Source organism: Berghia stephanieae, chromosome 9 (genome assembly GCF_034508935.2).
Source record: "Berghia stephanieae isolate SIO BIC M18660-M18661 chromosome 9, UCSD_Bste_1.3, whole genome shotgun sequence".
Classification (NCBI taxonomy): domain Eukaryota; kingdom Metazoa; phylum Mollusca; class Gastropoda; order Nudibranchia; family Aeolidiidae; genus Berghia; species Berghia stephanieae.
The window spans coordinates 29,745,023-29,762,522 of record NC_088368.1 but is presented as its reverse complement, the minus strand read 5'-3'; the positions used below and the strand labels follow the sequence as shown (position 1 = coordinate 29,762,522).

At 36.7% G+C, this 17,500-nt stretch overlaps 1 protein-coding gene across 16 annotated transcripts in view; it reads left to right on the top strand.

Annotated features, from left to right (window-relative positions):
- LOC144980024 (mechanosensory protein 2-like) overlaps nucleotides 1-16,497 on the top strand; it is a 103,793-nt gene extending 87,296 nt beyond the window's left edge. For all 16 annotated transcript variants that reach the window (XM_078927466.1, XM_078927478.1, XM_078927477.1 and 13 more), the window contains 7 exons: nucleotides 123-235; nucleotides 1,843-1,915; nucleotides 2,906-2,988; nucleotides 4,584-4,787; nucleotides 13,398-13,453; nucleotides 15,333-15,411; nucleotides 16,230-16,497. In XM_078927466.1, the coding sequence (XP_078783592.1) occupies nucleotides 123-235; nucleotides 1,843-1,915; nucleotides 2,906-2,988; nucleotides 4,584-4,787; nucleotides 13,398-13,453; nucleotides 15,333-15,411; nucleotides 16,230-16,421 (800 nt within the window). In that variant the 3' untranslated portion in view covers nucleotides 16,422-16,497. The remainder of the gene's footprint in view (nucleotides 1-122; nucleotides 236-1,842; nucleotides 1,916-2,905; nucleotides 2,989-4,583; nucleotides 4,788-13,397; nucleotides 13,454-15,332; nucleotides 15,412-16,229) is intronic.
- Nucleotides 16,498-17,500: the final 1,003 nt, after the last annotated feature.

Sequence of the window (17,500 nt, the reverse complement as noted above, 5' to 3'; positions counted from 1 at the left end):
GGTCACATATATAAATGTCAGGCATCCATGATTGGCCGTTACAGACGTATACATTCCCATTGTTTCACATTATTCATTATCAACGTAATGATGCATCTCTTTTTCCTGTCTTGTTTCCTCAGACCAGGGACGAGATGATGGAGGCAGCATAGGGTGCTGTGGATATGTGTTGTGGGCTTTGTCCATGCTCCTCATTATCTGCACCTTCCCGTTCTCGTTGTGCCTATGCATCAAAGTAAGTTCCATTGTCCATTCATTGTTAAATATCAGCATCGTCTTTGACTGACTTTCCCCATAGCTTTGTTATCATCATCACCGTTATTATCATCGTCGTCGTCGTCGTCGTCATTTTCATATAATTTAATGATATTTTGAAGTAAAAAAAAAAATTAATAAATAACTTTGGCCGCTTGAGGTATACCGAAGGCATTGAAAGACGCTATTTAATAATAGAAATGTCTGTGTGATAATCGGTAAATGTAACAAGAGAAATGTTAACCAGTCTTCCACTGAATTGGCATGAAATACGAACATTGAATTAAACGCACGACATGAGAGAGTAATTCGGTTTGCATCATGTCCTTGGGTGAAAAGGTTCTTATAGGACAGAAAGGATACACAGAGAGGAAACTAAAGAAAATTCAAAATAAATAAATTTTGGTTCTCAGATATTTCGTGATGTGGTCATGGTATGACACACGGGTTCTGACCTGTAGGTCTCTTGTCCGAGCCCCACCGTAGCGACACTGAGTTAGGTCCCTGGGAAAGTCTCTGTACTCATATTATCTCCCCATAAGCAGGCGTAAAGAGAACCTAGCCCGTTACAGTATTGTCTTTGTTTAAAAGCGCAATTGGATTCAATAGTCTGATGTCACGTCGCCCAGCAACGGCGGCCATCGTGGTTCTAAACAAAGAAAATCAGTACTTTTTATTCTTCATGCTGGCTAGAACTTTTCATATTTCTTGTGATCAGAATGGATAAAAGTCAAAACATGATCATATTTATAATGTTTTTCTCCTCTGGATACACTTTTATGCTCGTTGGAGAAATATTTCATAAGGGTGTTCGCCGTTGTTCCGATAGTTCAGAGCCGGTTACTAAGTTACCATGCGTCACTACTAGGGAAGTGACGACATGACTGTTGAAGCGTATTACAATACCGTCTCAGAGACGTCATATCTCTTCCTACATGTTGGCTTAGGACCCCTTATAGACCGCTTTGAGTTTTGGTGGAGGTTTTTGTTTTTGTCTTTATATATGATCGAAAAATGAATTAGATTTCTAGCCACCAGTTTCTTTCTCCTTTTTTCCCCTTCTATAAAACTACCCAAACATTTGGAACGATTCCGATCGATCAAATCAAAAACCCATTGACATGAGTAATAAAACCTTTTTGCCATATTATAGGGTTCGACTTGTCAACACTTTGTTGATAAATTTGTGTCTACATTTTCTGTTTACTAAATTTGCATATCTTTTATTTAATATGTTGTTTGTTATTTACCATCATCACAATCATGATGATCATCATCGTCGTCGTCTTCGTCGTGGTTGCTATCATCATTATCATCACCATCGTAATTATCGTTGATATTATTTATGGTCTTAAAAAAAGACCAAGATAAGTTTGGAAATTACCTCTATGAAATTATGTTTGACGTGTGGTCGGATGTCTTCACTTGTATTTTAAAAGGAAATAAGAACATCAATACTTTGTATCTTACTTAAACTATTAGGTATGAGAATGTTCCTCCCGGGCCACCTCAATAGCTGTTGTTAAGTACAAGGACCGATTGGTTATCATTATTTTCACTCCTCCCCGATTTTCCCATTTATTTCAGGTCGTCCAAGAGTATGAGAGAGCCGTCATATTTAGGCTTGGACGTCTTCTCTCTGGAGGTGCCAAGGGACCAGGTTAGTTTATCTTTCATTCTATCCATTCATCTATCCTTCTATCCATCCAGCCATACAACGATACATTTATAGATAGAATGAAGTTGACGTCACTCGGGTCTTTGTTATTGTTTTTGCCATCCGCGTTTACGAGTAATTCTCACTAAACTGTGTTAACCAGACTATAAACGTTTAAGGTTACACATAGTTTTGTGTGTTGGAACGTTATACTTTCGGATCGCAATGTTGTGAGTTTCTTGGCCAAGCGCATACTGTCTATATTTATCTATCTATCCAGCCAGCCATTAAGCCACCTATCTGGCTTTCAGTTCATCTCTGTAGTCCTTCAGAGCCATTAGCCTCATGGAGCCGGAGTTTATCCCGGTTTCTATAGTATGAAACAGACAATAGCAATTACTTGCTACCCTTTGGATAGGACGTTAGTCTATCGCAAAGTACTTTCTGCCAGATCTGACAGATCCAACTACCATTATTTCCTTTTTAAGGCCCAGGGGCATGTTGAGATTTGTTGAAATGGATGTGTGTGTGTGTTTGTGTCTCTGTGTGTTTGTGCATCTGTGTGTTTGTGCATGGATATGTGTGTGTGTGTGTGTGTCCACGTTGTGTTTCTACGAATTCTAACCAATAATTTGACACACGTGTATTTGTATCACCAGGTTTGTTCTTCATCATTCCCTCCCTGTATGTTCATCTATGTTCCTGTCTGTCAGTTTCTTTCCTACTATCTATTCATATCGCTCTCTTTCATCATCCATCCATTGATCCATCCATTATCATTATTTCCATTTTAAGGCCCAGGGGCATGTTGAGATTTGTTGAAATAGATTGTGTGTATGTGTTTGTGTCTCTGTGTGTTTGTGCATGCGCGTGTGTGTATGTGTGTTTGTGCCTCTGCGTGTTTGTGCATAGGTGTGTGTGTGTGTATGTCCCCAATTTGTGTATGTACGATTTCTCACCAATAACTTGACACACGTGTATGTGTATCACCAGGTTTGTTCTTCATCATTCCCTGTATGGATTCGTACACCAAGGTCGACCTCAGAACAGTCTCCTTCGATGTGCCACCCCAGGAAGTATGGCTTCTGTTTTATACTCCCAGCAAACCCACCACCATCTCATCCAACACTCCCATCGATACTGTCATCAACACTACCAACACTCAACACTATCATCAGTATCAAAATCCACAATGAAAACATTATCATTACCGTATCGTTAGTTCAACACACTTACTGTGGCTTTCTGGTCTTGTGGAATGTCACTTGCCGTCCTACATACAGGTCCCTGGTTCTAATCCCGCTGTGGCCTATAGCTGAGTCCTTGGTAAAAGCTCTTTAACCCCGTTCTCTCACCGCACTCAGTTGTAAAATGATTGCATAGCCGATAGCACTGTTGTCTCGGTCGAAAAGAAATTGCTATAGCGCTTTATGATTTCAAGTTTCATTCTACATGTTAAGCGTTCCTGGACGCTTGGGACCCTTTATAAAGCGCTTTTAGTGGATATAACGCTATAAAAGTAAAAAAAATTTCTTACAAGTGGGGTTCCGTTTTACTCTAATCTGACAATATAATTACATGTTTTTTTTTATCGAGATACAAGTGCTCTTAACACAATGCTTAACAACCACCTCTGTCATCTATACTTACGGTATACCTTAATGATACGACGTGCCAATCTTATCTTAAATGATAAGTTGACAATCTTAATTTGCGTCAGAGATACCGAGAGCTCAGTTTGTAGGGTACTGGACTCACTTGCAAAGGGACCTTTTCATACAAGGTTCTACTATGACCCCTCTGTCGATTCCAGCATGATTGGATTTCCTGGATCTGTATGGTCTGACAGAAAGTACTTTCCAATAGACGAGCGTCCTATCAAAAGATAAGCAAGCTATAGTTATTGTACTTTTAACGCTATAGACACCGGCAAAAAAACTCTTTGTCTCGATTGGTCTCATGATGTCATGTATTATTTACATTATTCGAACGTGCAGGGCTACGACTGAGTAAAGTGATCCCATATCCGTTACTTTTGTTCACTTTTGATATGGTTTATCACTGATTTCATTTTAAAACTGATCATTGTAGCTACTTTGGCCAATTTTTCAATTTCTTTAATTTTGTGAATTAATTGACAAGGGACTGTGTATCGACTCTATATTATGAGTCATGATTTTAATAAAAGTGTATCACAAGCATTCCTGGAGGAGGAGACCCTCTCAATGCTTAAGTAAAAAAGAAAATAACTCGTTCTGCCCAATTAAGAAAGCGTTATAATTATAAGAAAGATAGCATTATCCCATAACCAAGCTTATCACTGTCACCATCAGCATTACGACTTTAGGCACGTCAACCACCACCATTCATGATGATTTGTGACTATCAAATAGGACCAATTCGTCAATCTGGAGTAAGAATATCTCGAAATTAACTTGATTGATTGATGAAGAAAATTTAGTTTTAAGTCGGCACGAATATAAATCAGATAAGTTGTTCAAGTTTACGACAAATAAAAAGAAACTCTCTCACTCCAACCCACTCTCTCAATGAAGGTAATTTATTTTTTTTACTCAAATGTAATAACTTTGGTTTAAAATTCAATTTTGTGTTGGTTTTCATCCTACATTCTACCGTTTTGAGGCTATTGGTCAGAATTTTTTCTCTCCAGGTTTTGACCCGTGACTCCGTTACAGTAGCTGTGGACGCTGTTGTGTACTACCGTGTCCAGAACGCTACCATGTCCATCACCAACGTGGAGGACTCCAACCGATCAACTCGCCTGTTGGCTGCCACAACCCTACGTAATGTCCTGGGAACCAAGAACCTTAGTGAGATTTTATCCGACAGGGAAAATATCTCTCACATCATGCAGGTACGCATTACCCCGACCTCCTTCCCCGATCATTTATTTCCTGTCAGTCAAATTTTAACACACACAATTGTGTGTAACCTTAAATTATATTTGACATATTATTGTTATGTTAGGGAGAATTTAGTAAGCACTTATCACTCAAATGCCCTTAAAAAAGATATTAAAGAGCCGAGTGACATCCACTTCATGCGATCAACATTGATGTTTTTGTCCCACATCGTCATGAGTGATTAAAATTTAGGGAAGAAATGCTTCGGGCACTTCTCTGTCCCTTAACTTAGGTCTTCAAGAGACAACTCAAAGGGTAGCAGTATTTGTTGTTTTGTGTGGGCTCACTATTTTCCAAGAGTGAGCTACTGTCATAAATTATCTATCCGGTGATTTACGAAGACAGAGCCATAAAGTTTGGCACTCATATATCGGGGCCATAATGATTATTATTCAGTCAAGGTCACTGGATTGAAACCAGCAGCAAATACTGGTCATATCATATCATGATATGAGGTCAGAAAGTTCAACTCGGTCCGAGTTGCACGCATGCATTGTCGGGGTCTACCCAAGCTGTATCAAGACGACAACTGTGTTGTAAACAGGCCAATTATAAATGAGAAACCCTTACATGAACATGGCGGATGACAATATTGACATGACCTTCAGTTATCATGAGGTCCAGGGTTCAATCCCCATTTAAGGCAGGTTAATTTAGGGGAGGGGGGATGATTTTTTTTCTTGTATTTTTCATAACTTCGTTCTCCGGCTTTGTTTCATACACAACTTTTCACATTTTTATCAAACACCTGTGTAATTTGTCACAATTACTTTTTCTCGCTGTTACCTAAGATTTATCTTCCATATTTCCTCCAATGCAAACCAGATGTATTTGTTATATACATATTTTAATTCATTATTTTTTCATGCCAGTAAAACGGGACCCGTCTATTGCCTGTTCATCTCTTTAAATGTTCTTTAACCATTTCAAGTGGACATTTTTCCCCCTAAATTTTAGCCCACATTCTCCATTATTGAATCTTCTGATATTATATTATTATGATATTTATAACAAATAATCCATGAACTTTTCATACTCTGTCCATATATGTTGTTAATTGTTAACCTTACATTCAACACCCATTAACCATGGTGCTATACAAACACACGGTCGGTAGACCAGTCATGATATTATACTATTAAAGCCGATGGATATCTTTAGCAGAGAATGAATTTGTGCCAAATAGAGATTTAAGTCTTCGGGACACGTCACACACTCGGCATGGAATGATGACGTCAGCGTCCATTTACTGTCTTATTTTCAAACCTTGACATCCATTATGTCTGCAGGGAAGAGATGTCTTTTTATCGATGAAATAATACCATGGTCTGTCTTGTCTTTCAGTTCCCCCCACCCTCTTTTTCAATGCACTTTTTTTTAAAAAGCATTTTTGGGTCAGCATAAAAATAGGATCAATTAAAACAAATTATTTTGTTTACGAATGTGCTTAGAAAGTAAAAATCGATACTAATGGTTTTGTTATTTGTTTTAATGAGACCAAAGAGCCGTGGATGCAGGAGAAAGAACGTTTTTTTCATGTCACCCTAGCCCCCAGAGATATTGTTTGTTTTCTACCCCTGCATTCTCTTTCTGTTTCTCTCGCTATTATCTCTCCTCCCCCCTCCCCCCTTCTCTCTCTCTCTCTCTCTCTCTCTCTCTCTCTCTCTCTCTCTCTCTCTCTCTCTCTCTCTCTCGATGGTTCTGCTCTCTTGGTTTCTGTTTTACCATCTTATTACGATATATAGAGATAAAATAAAAGTTGCACATTAAGCACATTCTCTCTATTGAATGTTGCCTTTTTGCGTAATAAAACAGCGTAAGAGCGCGCAGCCAATACATTAAAAGGAGGAAATTTATTGCATTATCACATCCTTGGCACCACAAATATATTGACAGACGTGCACTTATTTGCAGGTCCGATAACCCAATTCCTTATGGGCGCATTGTTGTAATGGAAATCTCAAAAAAAAAAAAGCAAAATATTGTCCATGCCATTACAACAATGTTAAACTAGGCCCAAAAGTGGGTTCGGATGTCAGACTTGCATATATTATACACTTCAATTTTGACAAATAGAAGAATTCATGATATTCAGTTGTTGTCACAAAAGGACTCTCGTTAGACATCTTATTATACTGGGTGATTCAAAATGAATATAGCAAAACTATCAGGGGACATAAAAAAAAAAAAAAGAAAAAAGAAAAACAATGGAAAGCACTAGCTTGGACACATGTGTAGCACATACCTTCAAGTTTTTATTTCATGTTTTATATATCCTCAATGTGGCCACCACCGGCAGCGCGGACAACATCAAGCCGATATGAGAATTCATCCCAAACGCACCGCAGCATGTCACGATCCACCGTGTTGATTGCAGCTGTTATTCGATCTTTCAAACAACTGGTTAAAGTCTATATATAGCAGTGTAGTGGACTGAATTAGTGGTTATAATTTTATAGAGTAGTTATCTAAGTTTGATTGGATGTCGATTTCACCGCTGTCGTTAGTGTAACTTCCGGTATAGCTGATTTGTGACATCTTGGGGTCAGAGCTTGTTTGAATGAAAACGTGCCTCGGCGTTGGATTTGGAGGAGAGCTGCTTAAGACCTTGCTCTGTGTGCTTGGCCTGTCAGATCCCCAGACCTTACTGTGTGCGCCTTTTCTTGTAGGGGTATGTTAAAGACCAAATTTAAATTCCACTAATTCCAGTCAGTACCGATGACTGGAAAGATCGAATAACAGCTGCAATCAACACGGTGGGCCGTGACATGCGGCTCGTTTGAGATGAATTCTCATATCGGCTTGATGTTGTCCGCGCTGCCGTTGGTGGCCACATTGAGAATATAAAAAACTTGAAGGTATGCGCTACACACGTGTCCAAGTTAGTGTTTTCTATTGTTTTCCTCTTCTTTTTTTAAAATATCGTATGATAGTTTTGCCATATTCTTTTTGAATCACCCTGTAAAAATATATTTCATTTCACAGCAGCATACCTGTAACATTTTTCATATTCATTGTTTCAGTTGTTCATTGTTTCTTTATATGTTTTTGTTGTCGCTGTTGTTGTCTTTATTTTTATAAAACTGCAATGTGTATCCATCACACCTCACGCTTCAACTATAATGTTAGACTAGTTCATTTTACCCAAGCCCCTTATCGTCAAATCAAAACCGAAGAGTGCCTCAGTGACCCGGATGTTGAGAGAATACAAACAGTAAATGGGACTCACATTATATTGAAACAGTTCGAAATAAATTACGTCTAGCCCCTTGTGTTTCCTCGGGAAACAGGCAAAACACTCAACAACAAAAATAAAAAGAAGAAAACAGAAACTATATTTGAATAAAGTAATGAACAGGTGAGATATTATGGGCGTCGGAATGTGGGCAGGAAGAATTTTATAGACTTGTCCTTTCTATATTCTATTCTTAGTGTCTCGATAATTTTTTTTTTAATTTTGGCTTGTCTTCCAAAGAAAAGAAGGTCACCGGTCGAATTTTTTATTTTTTATTGTTTGAATATATTTGAATCGGATTTACAATTAATAGCATTATCTTCTCACAACCATTTAATTCCATCTCGTCATGTCACAGACTCGTCCGTTTGGGGAGTGGGTCTGTATACCTGTTTCTGTTTCGGGGTCAGGAAAGGCGGAGTGGGTCTATAATATACATGCTTCTGTGTCCGGGTGGGGAAAGGGGGAGTGGGTCTGTATACCTGTTTCTGTGTCAGGAGAGACGGATTGGTCTGTATACCTGTTTCTGTGTTGGGGTCAGGAGAGACGGAGTGGGTCTGTATACCTGTTTCTGTGTTGGGGTCAGGAGAGACGGAGTGGGTCTGTATACCTGTTTCTGTGTTGGGGTCAGGAGAGACGGAGTGGGTCTATATCTAGGACTTCGTTTACCCTATATATGTCACTGGTCTATATACATGTTTCTGTGTCCGGGTCAAGAAAGGGGGAGTGGGTCTGTATACCTTTTGTGTTGGGGTCAGGAAAAGGAGAGTGGGTCTATTTACATGTTTCTATGTTGGAATCAGGAGAAAGAGATGGACCTCTATACCTGAGGAGAGGAGGAGTTTTTCTATATACATATTTCTGTGTGGGGGTCAGGGGAAAGAGGGTGAGTGCATATACCTGTTTCTGTGTCGGGGTGAGGAGAGGAGGAGTGGGTCTATATATATGTTTCTGTTTCTGTGTCGAGATCTGGAGAGGGAGAGTGTGTCGTGTATAGCGTTTTATTACCGTTCGGGTGAAATATTTAAAAAACGCATTGAATTTTTAAAGTGTTTATGTCACAGGGTAACGATACTCAAAATGTTTTGAATGTTCATATGAATATTTTATAATTTTCTCTTCGACATGGCTGCCTAGTTAAGTGGAAGGAAAGGACGATTTAGTAAACGAAGACAAAAGAGTTCTCAATTAATATTCTTTGATAAGGTGGTACTTTCATTTTTTTATTCCACCTGCCATAGGACGATAATTGTGTCGTGAGAAAAAATATCTCATGTGTATTATCTGGATTCAAAACCAAAACCTTTTGATTTGTAAATGAGCGGCTTATTTACCTCGAAGATCATTTGTTGTAAGCTGATGTTGGCAAGACTTGAAGCTGACCTCATCCTATGTAACTGTAGGAATTCTGTGGTGATGGACGCTTTGGGGTTTTTATGGTCAATAATTAATTATTCAACCACAACATGAAGAAGGAATGGACAGCTCTGTCGATAAATGTTGTTTGTTGTTTCCATATCCCAAATAGTCAAATACTACCATTCGTCTCAAAACGGTATTATATCGGAATGAGCATGATTCATAAAGATTCAACATTTAGCTTAACTATCAAAATGTAAGTAAAGATAAATCACTGCTATGGAGAGATTGAGTTTTGTAACCTAAATATTATGAAATCTTAAATGTCCAAATTCTCCCGTTTTAAATTTTAAACTGAATTATATTCTCCTGATTTATTCCGACGTGATATTAGATTGACGCTGTGGGTCAAAATGTTGGAGACAATAAATACGTTCCCTATCTTTTCTTCGCTTACGTTTGTTTTTGTGGGATCATAAATCCCAAAATATTGATAACCCATCTTGGAACGTTTTAGTCTTGAATATCGGATAAATGGTAACCAAATGTGGAAGATATCTATGGGAGTGTTCTCTCTTGTCTTCACCAACATTTGTCTTTGGAGTAGGAAAAAATCAAATGTTTAACAAGTCTGATATTCTCTTGTCTCTGTCGAGGCACATCCTTCAGAGTAGCCATATGAATATGTACTACATACACGTGTTTACTTCTGTGTTTACCAACGAGTGTCCTTGTACATTGTCTTATGGTAAACAGCCAAGACTTCTATAATATGAGTGTTTCCCTATGTGTTTTTGTTTGTTTTTTAAAAAGCTTTGTCTGTGTGTGATTATGAAAAGCCAAACCAAATGTTCCACTTGTTTTCATCAACTTGTGTCGTTGTGATGTGACAAATTAATTAATTAGTGAAAAGTTGAAGAGGTCTGTGTTTACTCCCTGTCTGTATCATCATTGTTTTGTCTGCGTGACTGTTTGGAATGACAATCAAATTTTCTTTCCAAACTCGATCCATGCGGGATCTCCACCTCCCACAGACTAATCTAGACGAGTGTGCTGACCCTTGGGGCATTCGCGTGGAACGTGTGGAGATGTAAGTGTCACAATAACACAGACCGCGTTCACACTGACTAGCAGCAGCCCTTTCCTTAGTTCACCCCGCCCGACCTTCATTTGATCTTTTGTCCGTCTTTGGTTACTTTTTTTCTGGGTTTTTTTTTTCATGCATTTAGATTATTCTCATTGGTTCTTGTTTAATCATTTTGTTTATTTATGTCGTAGCAGGCAAATGAGTGTATATTGTATATTGCACATTATGGATATTATTGTATTGGAATTTTGGATATAGATGAGCTTAGTGGGATAATTACAAGACTTATTATGATTTAAATGAAAAATAAACCCAGTCATTGAGTTTTTAATCCCACAGCGTCTATTCACATACATTTGGGCACGAGTTTTGTCATTATGATAAGAAATGAATTTTTGCTATGAAAATCATCGCTGTGTGCTGTTATAATGAACTTATTTAATTACCAAAGAATGGGTTGACTAAGGTCAGTTGGGGTGGCTAAGGCCATCGCCAGCCCCCAAATGTGTCCCCCGTGTTGAGACTTATTGAACACATAATATGGTAAAATGTAGATCATTTAATAGAGTTCACCCTTCCACACACTTTAGAAAAAGACCATCGGACAGGTTATTCCAATGTCAAGATATATCGTTTAAAGATGTGAAATAGTGGTCAGATTATTTAATTCTTATCTAGTACACAAATGTCTCACAAGTAATTTCCACTCGTTTGTTTTGTTTTATTCATTAATTCTCTGTACATAATGATTATCAGGATGTTTTTGTCGTTTAAATGTATACAGTATATTATACATAAGGAGGCATCATAATGTTCCATGTTTTGTCGGAAGGCATCCAAAAACAATCGATGTTGTGGAAACTGGGCTTGTCTCCTTTGTCGTATTTGGTCATTATGATATTATGTGGATTGATTTTATGCATGCATGCCCAAGTCAGTTGATGTTGTTGAAATCCACATTGTTATATTGTCATGCTGCTGTCACTTATTTTATTATTGTTGATGTTCTATGTTTGTTTTTGTTGCTTCCCTTATTGTTGTTGTTGTTATTGTCGTCTTCCTCATTTTCGTTTTTGTTATTTATTTATGTGAATGTATGATGATGAATAGAATCGCCTATATTATACCAACACTGAGGTATAAACTAATTTGATCTCCGATGTAAGATCTGAATTTCCGATTTTTTAAAAGATAATATAATATCACAAAATCTCTTTTGAATAATTAACTTATCGCCACATCACCAAAGTAACTATTCAAAGTAATTGAATGTTGTTGTTTTTTCGACATCACGATATTCTTTCAAAACTTTGCAAAACTTTTCAGAATTATATGTTTTTGACTTCTTGTAGAATCGAGTAAGCTGTAATCGTAAAGAGGGGGTCCCAATTCCTCAGTTTATAGGGCACTCGCTTCTCACGCAAATTTCCATACAGCATTGGTTTGGTAGCTGGATCTGTTAGATCTTTCGGAAAGTACTTTGTGATAGACAAGATTAGCAATTCTAGTTGTTCGTTTAACGAAATAGAAACTGGGATAAATTCCCGAGTCCATGGGTCTAATGCCTCTGAATTACTTTTTTTTAATCTCAAAGAAGATCCACAAAACGAGAATTCCGCCGTTTCTTTTAAAACAAGAAGGTCATGATAGAGCAGTCCCAAAATAATCAAAGTGGAAATGCTTGTAAATGAACACGATCGTCCGTTCAAGTCTGTAATCTGAATGTCATCTAATCTCCCTATGTACTGCCATCATTGGAAGGAAAGCAAAGGGACAACGTTGCTTAGCGGTATATGGTCTTTTCTAATACCCGAAAGGTACCCACCACGCTGTGTTGCATTGAGCAAGTCTAACTCACTGCGGCTGACGCCTGGGTTATTCCAGTCTTTCCTTGGAGAGACCCAAAAGACAAATTTCACCTTGGGAATGAATAAAGGGAACTTTTTGTTGTTATTGTTTTTCGTTGAGAACTATAATGTGGATGTTTATTGTTTAGAGAAATTGTAATCTTGTGTGTTTTCGATAGGGCAAAAAAAATCTTCTATAACCATGCTTTTTAAATGTCTTGATTATGGCCCTCTGCCTAATGGTCTTTTTATATTAGCTATTTAAAATTTACTTTTCATTAAGTCTAATTCTTTGATATTATTTTGTTATTCTTTTCTTTCAGTTGCCAGGATTAAAAAAAAAAAGTTATTTGTCTTCTTTTTTTTATTCGGGCCGCAGCGTGAACTTTTGACCGCTCTTTTTTTTTTTTTAATTAAGTTGACAAAACGTCCTTTATATTAAGATCAAATACGAATTTCCGATAAAATTAATCTTCTGGACTATCCATAAAAGTACATCCACTTTTCGAAATAGTTTCAGAAAAGCCTTGTTCCTTATTTGGTTGTAGTTTTTTGTTATATATTTATATTCATTTGTCATTGAATCAATAGGACATCATCAATGTTTCAAGACTATTTCTCAGTTTCTCTCTCTGTGTTTCTTTTTCTTTTCTTTTCTTTTTCCTTTTTTTTTTTAAATTTACATTTTGTTAAATATTTTTTGTTCATTACACTGTTAGGAATTGATATAAAAATGATACCAAAAAAGTCAGGTTCGTTGTTAGTTTGTATCCGTAAGACACAGTACACAAAGTCTGTAGATTGATCTTTACCACGTGCATCTACGTCATCACCACCACCACCACCGCCATCGTCAGCACCCAAGAACCGAACCCATTAGCATTTATTATTGTTCGTGTGGCCTTTACGTAGCCACAACAACCACCTGAGGTCTTCCAGTCATGCGTGGTGGTGAGAAACCCTGTACCCCACCTTTTTTTATTTGTTGTGCATTGTGATTCTACCACATCCCTTGTTTTCTTCCCTTATTCAGACCGCCCTGGATGAGGCCACTGATCCCTGGGGGGTCAAGGTTGAACGTGTTGAGGTGTAAGTATTTTTGTGTGCAAATAATTATAAGGCCAGTTGCATCATTCACCTATCTCACTGAAGACAATCATGAACACCAGTCAAATATAATATATTAACTTCATTAATACTACTGTAATAAGTAAAAACTTTTTAAGATTCATTTTGACCCATTTTTTGTTACTGATTAACAATGGTACATTATGTGTATATTCAAATGGTAAACTCGGGTTTACTTTATTTATATTAACTAAGATGTGCATTTAAACTTATAAAGTTTGTTGTTGTTTTTTTTGTTTTTTTTTTTTTGGGGGGGGGGGGGGGATGGGTTGTTCTTTTATTTATTTATTTTTCGGGGGAGGATCGGGGTGTTTCTTTTTGTTTTGTTTTTTTGTTTGTTTTTTTTTTTTGGGGGGGGGGGTGGTTTTTTTAAATTTTTGTCTTTGGAGTGTGTTTTTGTAGGATTTTTTTTCGGTGAGGTTTTAACATTTATTTTTAATATATAAATAATATTAAGGAGTATGGATAAGTAAACGCGATACGATTTTATTCAAAATATCAACAACACAAACAACAAAAACAGCAACAAGTAAAAACAGCAATAAGATCAACAATAGCAACATTAATTCTAGCAACACCAACATGAGTTGTAGTAGCACCAACAACAATAGCTGTAGGGATAAAAGAGAAACATTTCAGATCCTTATTTACCTTCATATTATAATGTGTTATTTTAAAATTGCCTTATTTTTTCATGCTATTTTTGCACGTCAATGTGTCCTTAGCTAAACAATTACCTTGTGTAACCTGCACGTCGGTCTTGTGTTTTTATCTTGTGCGATGAACGCTGTTTTGTTTTTTCTTGTTTTGTTTTTTTTTTTTTTTTGGGGCGGGGGTGTTTTTTTGTTTTTTGTTTTGTTTTTTATTATTATGTTTTTTGTTATTTTGTTAGTTGTTGCTTTTTTGGGGGGCGTGGGGGAGGGGGGTTATTATTAATTTTTAATATTCGTTTTCGGTTGTTATTGGGTTTTTTTTTGTTTGTTTGTTTTGTTTTGTTGTTTTTTTTTGTTGTGTTTTTTTTTTTGGTACTTTTGTTCAATTTTCTTTCCTTTTTTATTTTTTTATTTTTTGGTAATTTTTAAACGTGCAATCGCCTTATGATGTAGTATAGTTTGATAAGTTGTATTTAATACAGTTCATTGCCTGGTATGCTAAATGAAACTTTGTACGTGTTTGATTTAGGCAGTGTTTGAAATTTATATGAAAAGAAAATATACGTATGATTAGTATAGAGTTTGTTTGTTTTTTGTCTGTGGTTTTACATTGCGCCATACACTTTACCATTTTAATTTATCTCCCCTCCTCGTTGTAGGCCATATTGAATCCAAACAAAGCTTTTTCTATTATATAATATGTACGCCGCTTGGTAGGTGCCCTGACAATATCCGCCACTGTCTATTGCTAAGTATTCACTAATACCCGGATCGAAGGTAGTATTAAATTGAAAGTACATAATCTTAATGCTGAGGTCAGAATCTTTCAATCGTTGTTACTCAAACAGTCACTGACCATTCTCAATATCGCTTGTCTTCGACGCATGACGAGCGACGCTTTGCATTTTATAGTTATTGTTTAGGATAATATAACTTGTCATGTTTTGAGTGTTGCTATGTGGAAGTAATGTCATGTCATTGCAATGTAATGAATATTGTCGTGTTGGTATTTTGGATACAACGATGATGGGGATATTAAATGATGATGATGGTGGTGGTGGTGGTAATAATGACGATGGTGATGATGATGAAGGTGCTGGTGACGGTGATGATGGTTGTGAAGACGACACTGTTGATGATGCTATTGATAACGATGATGCTAATCTAATCAATTTAATTTTATCCAGCAAAGACGTCCGCCTCCCTGTCCAGTTACAAAGAGCCATGGCTGCCGAAGCAGAGGCATCTCGTGAGGCCAGGGCTAAGGTAGGCTCTCTCTCTCTCTCTCTCTCTCTCTCTCTCTCTCTCTCTCTCTCTTGATCTCTCTTTCTCTCTCTCTCTTTTTCTCTCTCTCTCTCTCTCTTGCTCTCTCTCTCTCTCTCTCTCTCTCTCTCTCTCTCTCTCTCTCCTATATATATATATATATATATATTAATATATATATATATATATATATATATCTCCCTCTTTCTTTCATTTTCTCTCTTTCCCTCCCTCTCTCTCTCCCCCCCCCCCTCTCTCTCTCTCTCCCTCCCTCCCTCTCTTTCTCTCTCTCTATCTCTCTATCTCTCTTCTCTCTCTCTCTCTCTCTCTCTCTCTCCTCTCTATATATATATATATATATATATATATATATATATATATATATATATCTATCTATCTATCTATCTATCTATCTATCGTAGGCATAAACTGATAATAGATAAAATACAACTCTTATACAAGGATAATATATCGACAAGTGCTAATTTGTCAACTCAAATAATAGAGCCACTGGAGCGCTTTGTCGGTTGTGTCTACTTAAATAATATATCATCAATAAATACTCTTGTAATAATAATAATAATAATAATAATAATAATAATAATAATAATAATAATAATAATAATAATATAAACGAATTTCCATTTTTTTGATGATTAAAGTATATTATTATTATTATTATTATTATTATTATTATTATTATTATTATTATTATTATTATTATTATTATTATTATTATTATTATTATTATTATTATTATAATAATAATGATAATGATGATGGTGATGATGATGGAATCTATACCATTTATTGTCTGACAGGTGATCGCCGCCGAGGGAGAACAAAAAGCCTCTCGTGCCCTCAAGGACGCTGCCGACGTGATGGTCCAGTCCCCAGCCGCCCTCCAGCTCCGTTACCTGCAGACACTGAACACTATCTCAGCAGAAAAGAACTCCACTATCATCTTCCCTCTACCTCTTGATATGCTCTCTGGCTTCATGCCATCGAAGTAGAAAGTGGGATGGTAGTCGAGTTGATCCGGGGTGCAGACATATTATGATGAAAAGAAATAAAATATGGTTGAAGGAATGGGTTAGTCGTTGGGTTGGTTTTTGGTAATGAAGACATCTTGGATACATTGGATAATTGCGTTGGACCAAACATTACAATGTTAAAAGACTGGACAGTGTTTTTGTTTTTTGTTGGTTGTTTTTTGGGGGTTTTTTTAAAGTTTATATTGGTTTTCATTCAATATGATAATCAATGAATGTGTTTTAAAATATGTAATTATTTGGGTTAATGACGATTATGGTCTCAACAAAATTTGTTTTGGGTTTTTGTTTGATTTTCTTGATGGAATTGAAATTCTTTTCCAAGTTACATTGGGTGGAGGGGGGGTTGTCAATGTGTTTAAATACAATACTGTGACAATTATTTGAAAAGTGTGTTATTTTTTCCAGTTTCAATCATTGAAATGGTATCTTTGATTGGCTCATTGGTTGTTCTGTAGAACGTTGTACCAATGGGAATAAATCCGACACTCATGGACACACGGTATTATCAAGTATTCAATGTGAGGCACAATATAAATGTTCTGGTGTCCAGTATCCATAAGGATGATGTATCGGACCCAGAAGGGTGCCTAGTGTCCAGGAGGATGATGCATCATACAAAGAATGGTGCCTAGTGTCCAATGTGATGCATCGGAGACACTACCGTGCTACCCAGTATCCAAGGTGGCAAATGGTTACAGAAATGAGACGGGCTAGGACAAGAAAAGAGATAAACCATGGAATGGAAAGGAATGTTATTGTCAACCTTTAAAAGATTATTATGAAATTCATTTGTCTTTTCTTGTTTTTATTTTTTTTTTTTTGTGTGTGGTTTTTTTACCCACTCTGTGGTGTAACAATTTGAGTGTCCTTTTTTTTTGTTTCCTGTAAAAGTAGTTTGTTTGATTTTGTTTTTAATAGTTGTGTTTAAACAAAACAAACCCTATTTTGATTTTGTTCAAGTTTTTAACAAATCTCAATGATTTTCAAGTTATGGAATGAATTTTGTTTTAAATTACAAGTTTGACTTTTTTGTTTTG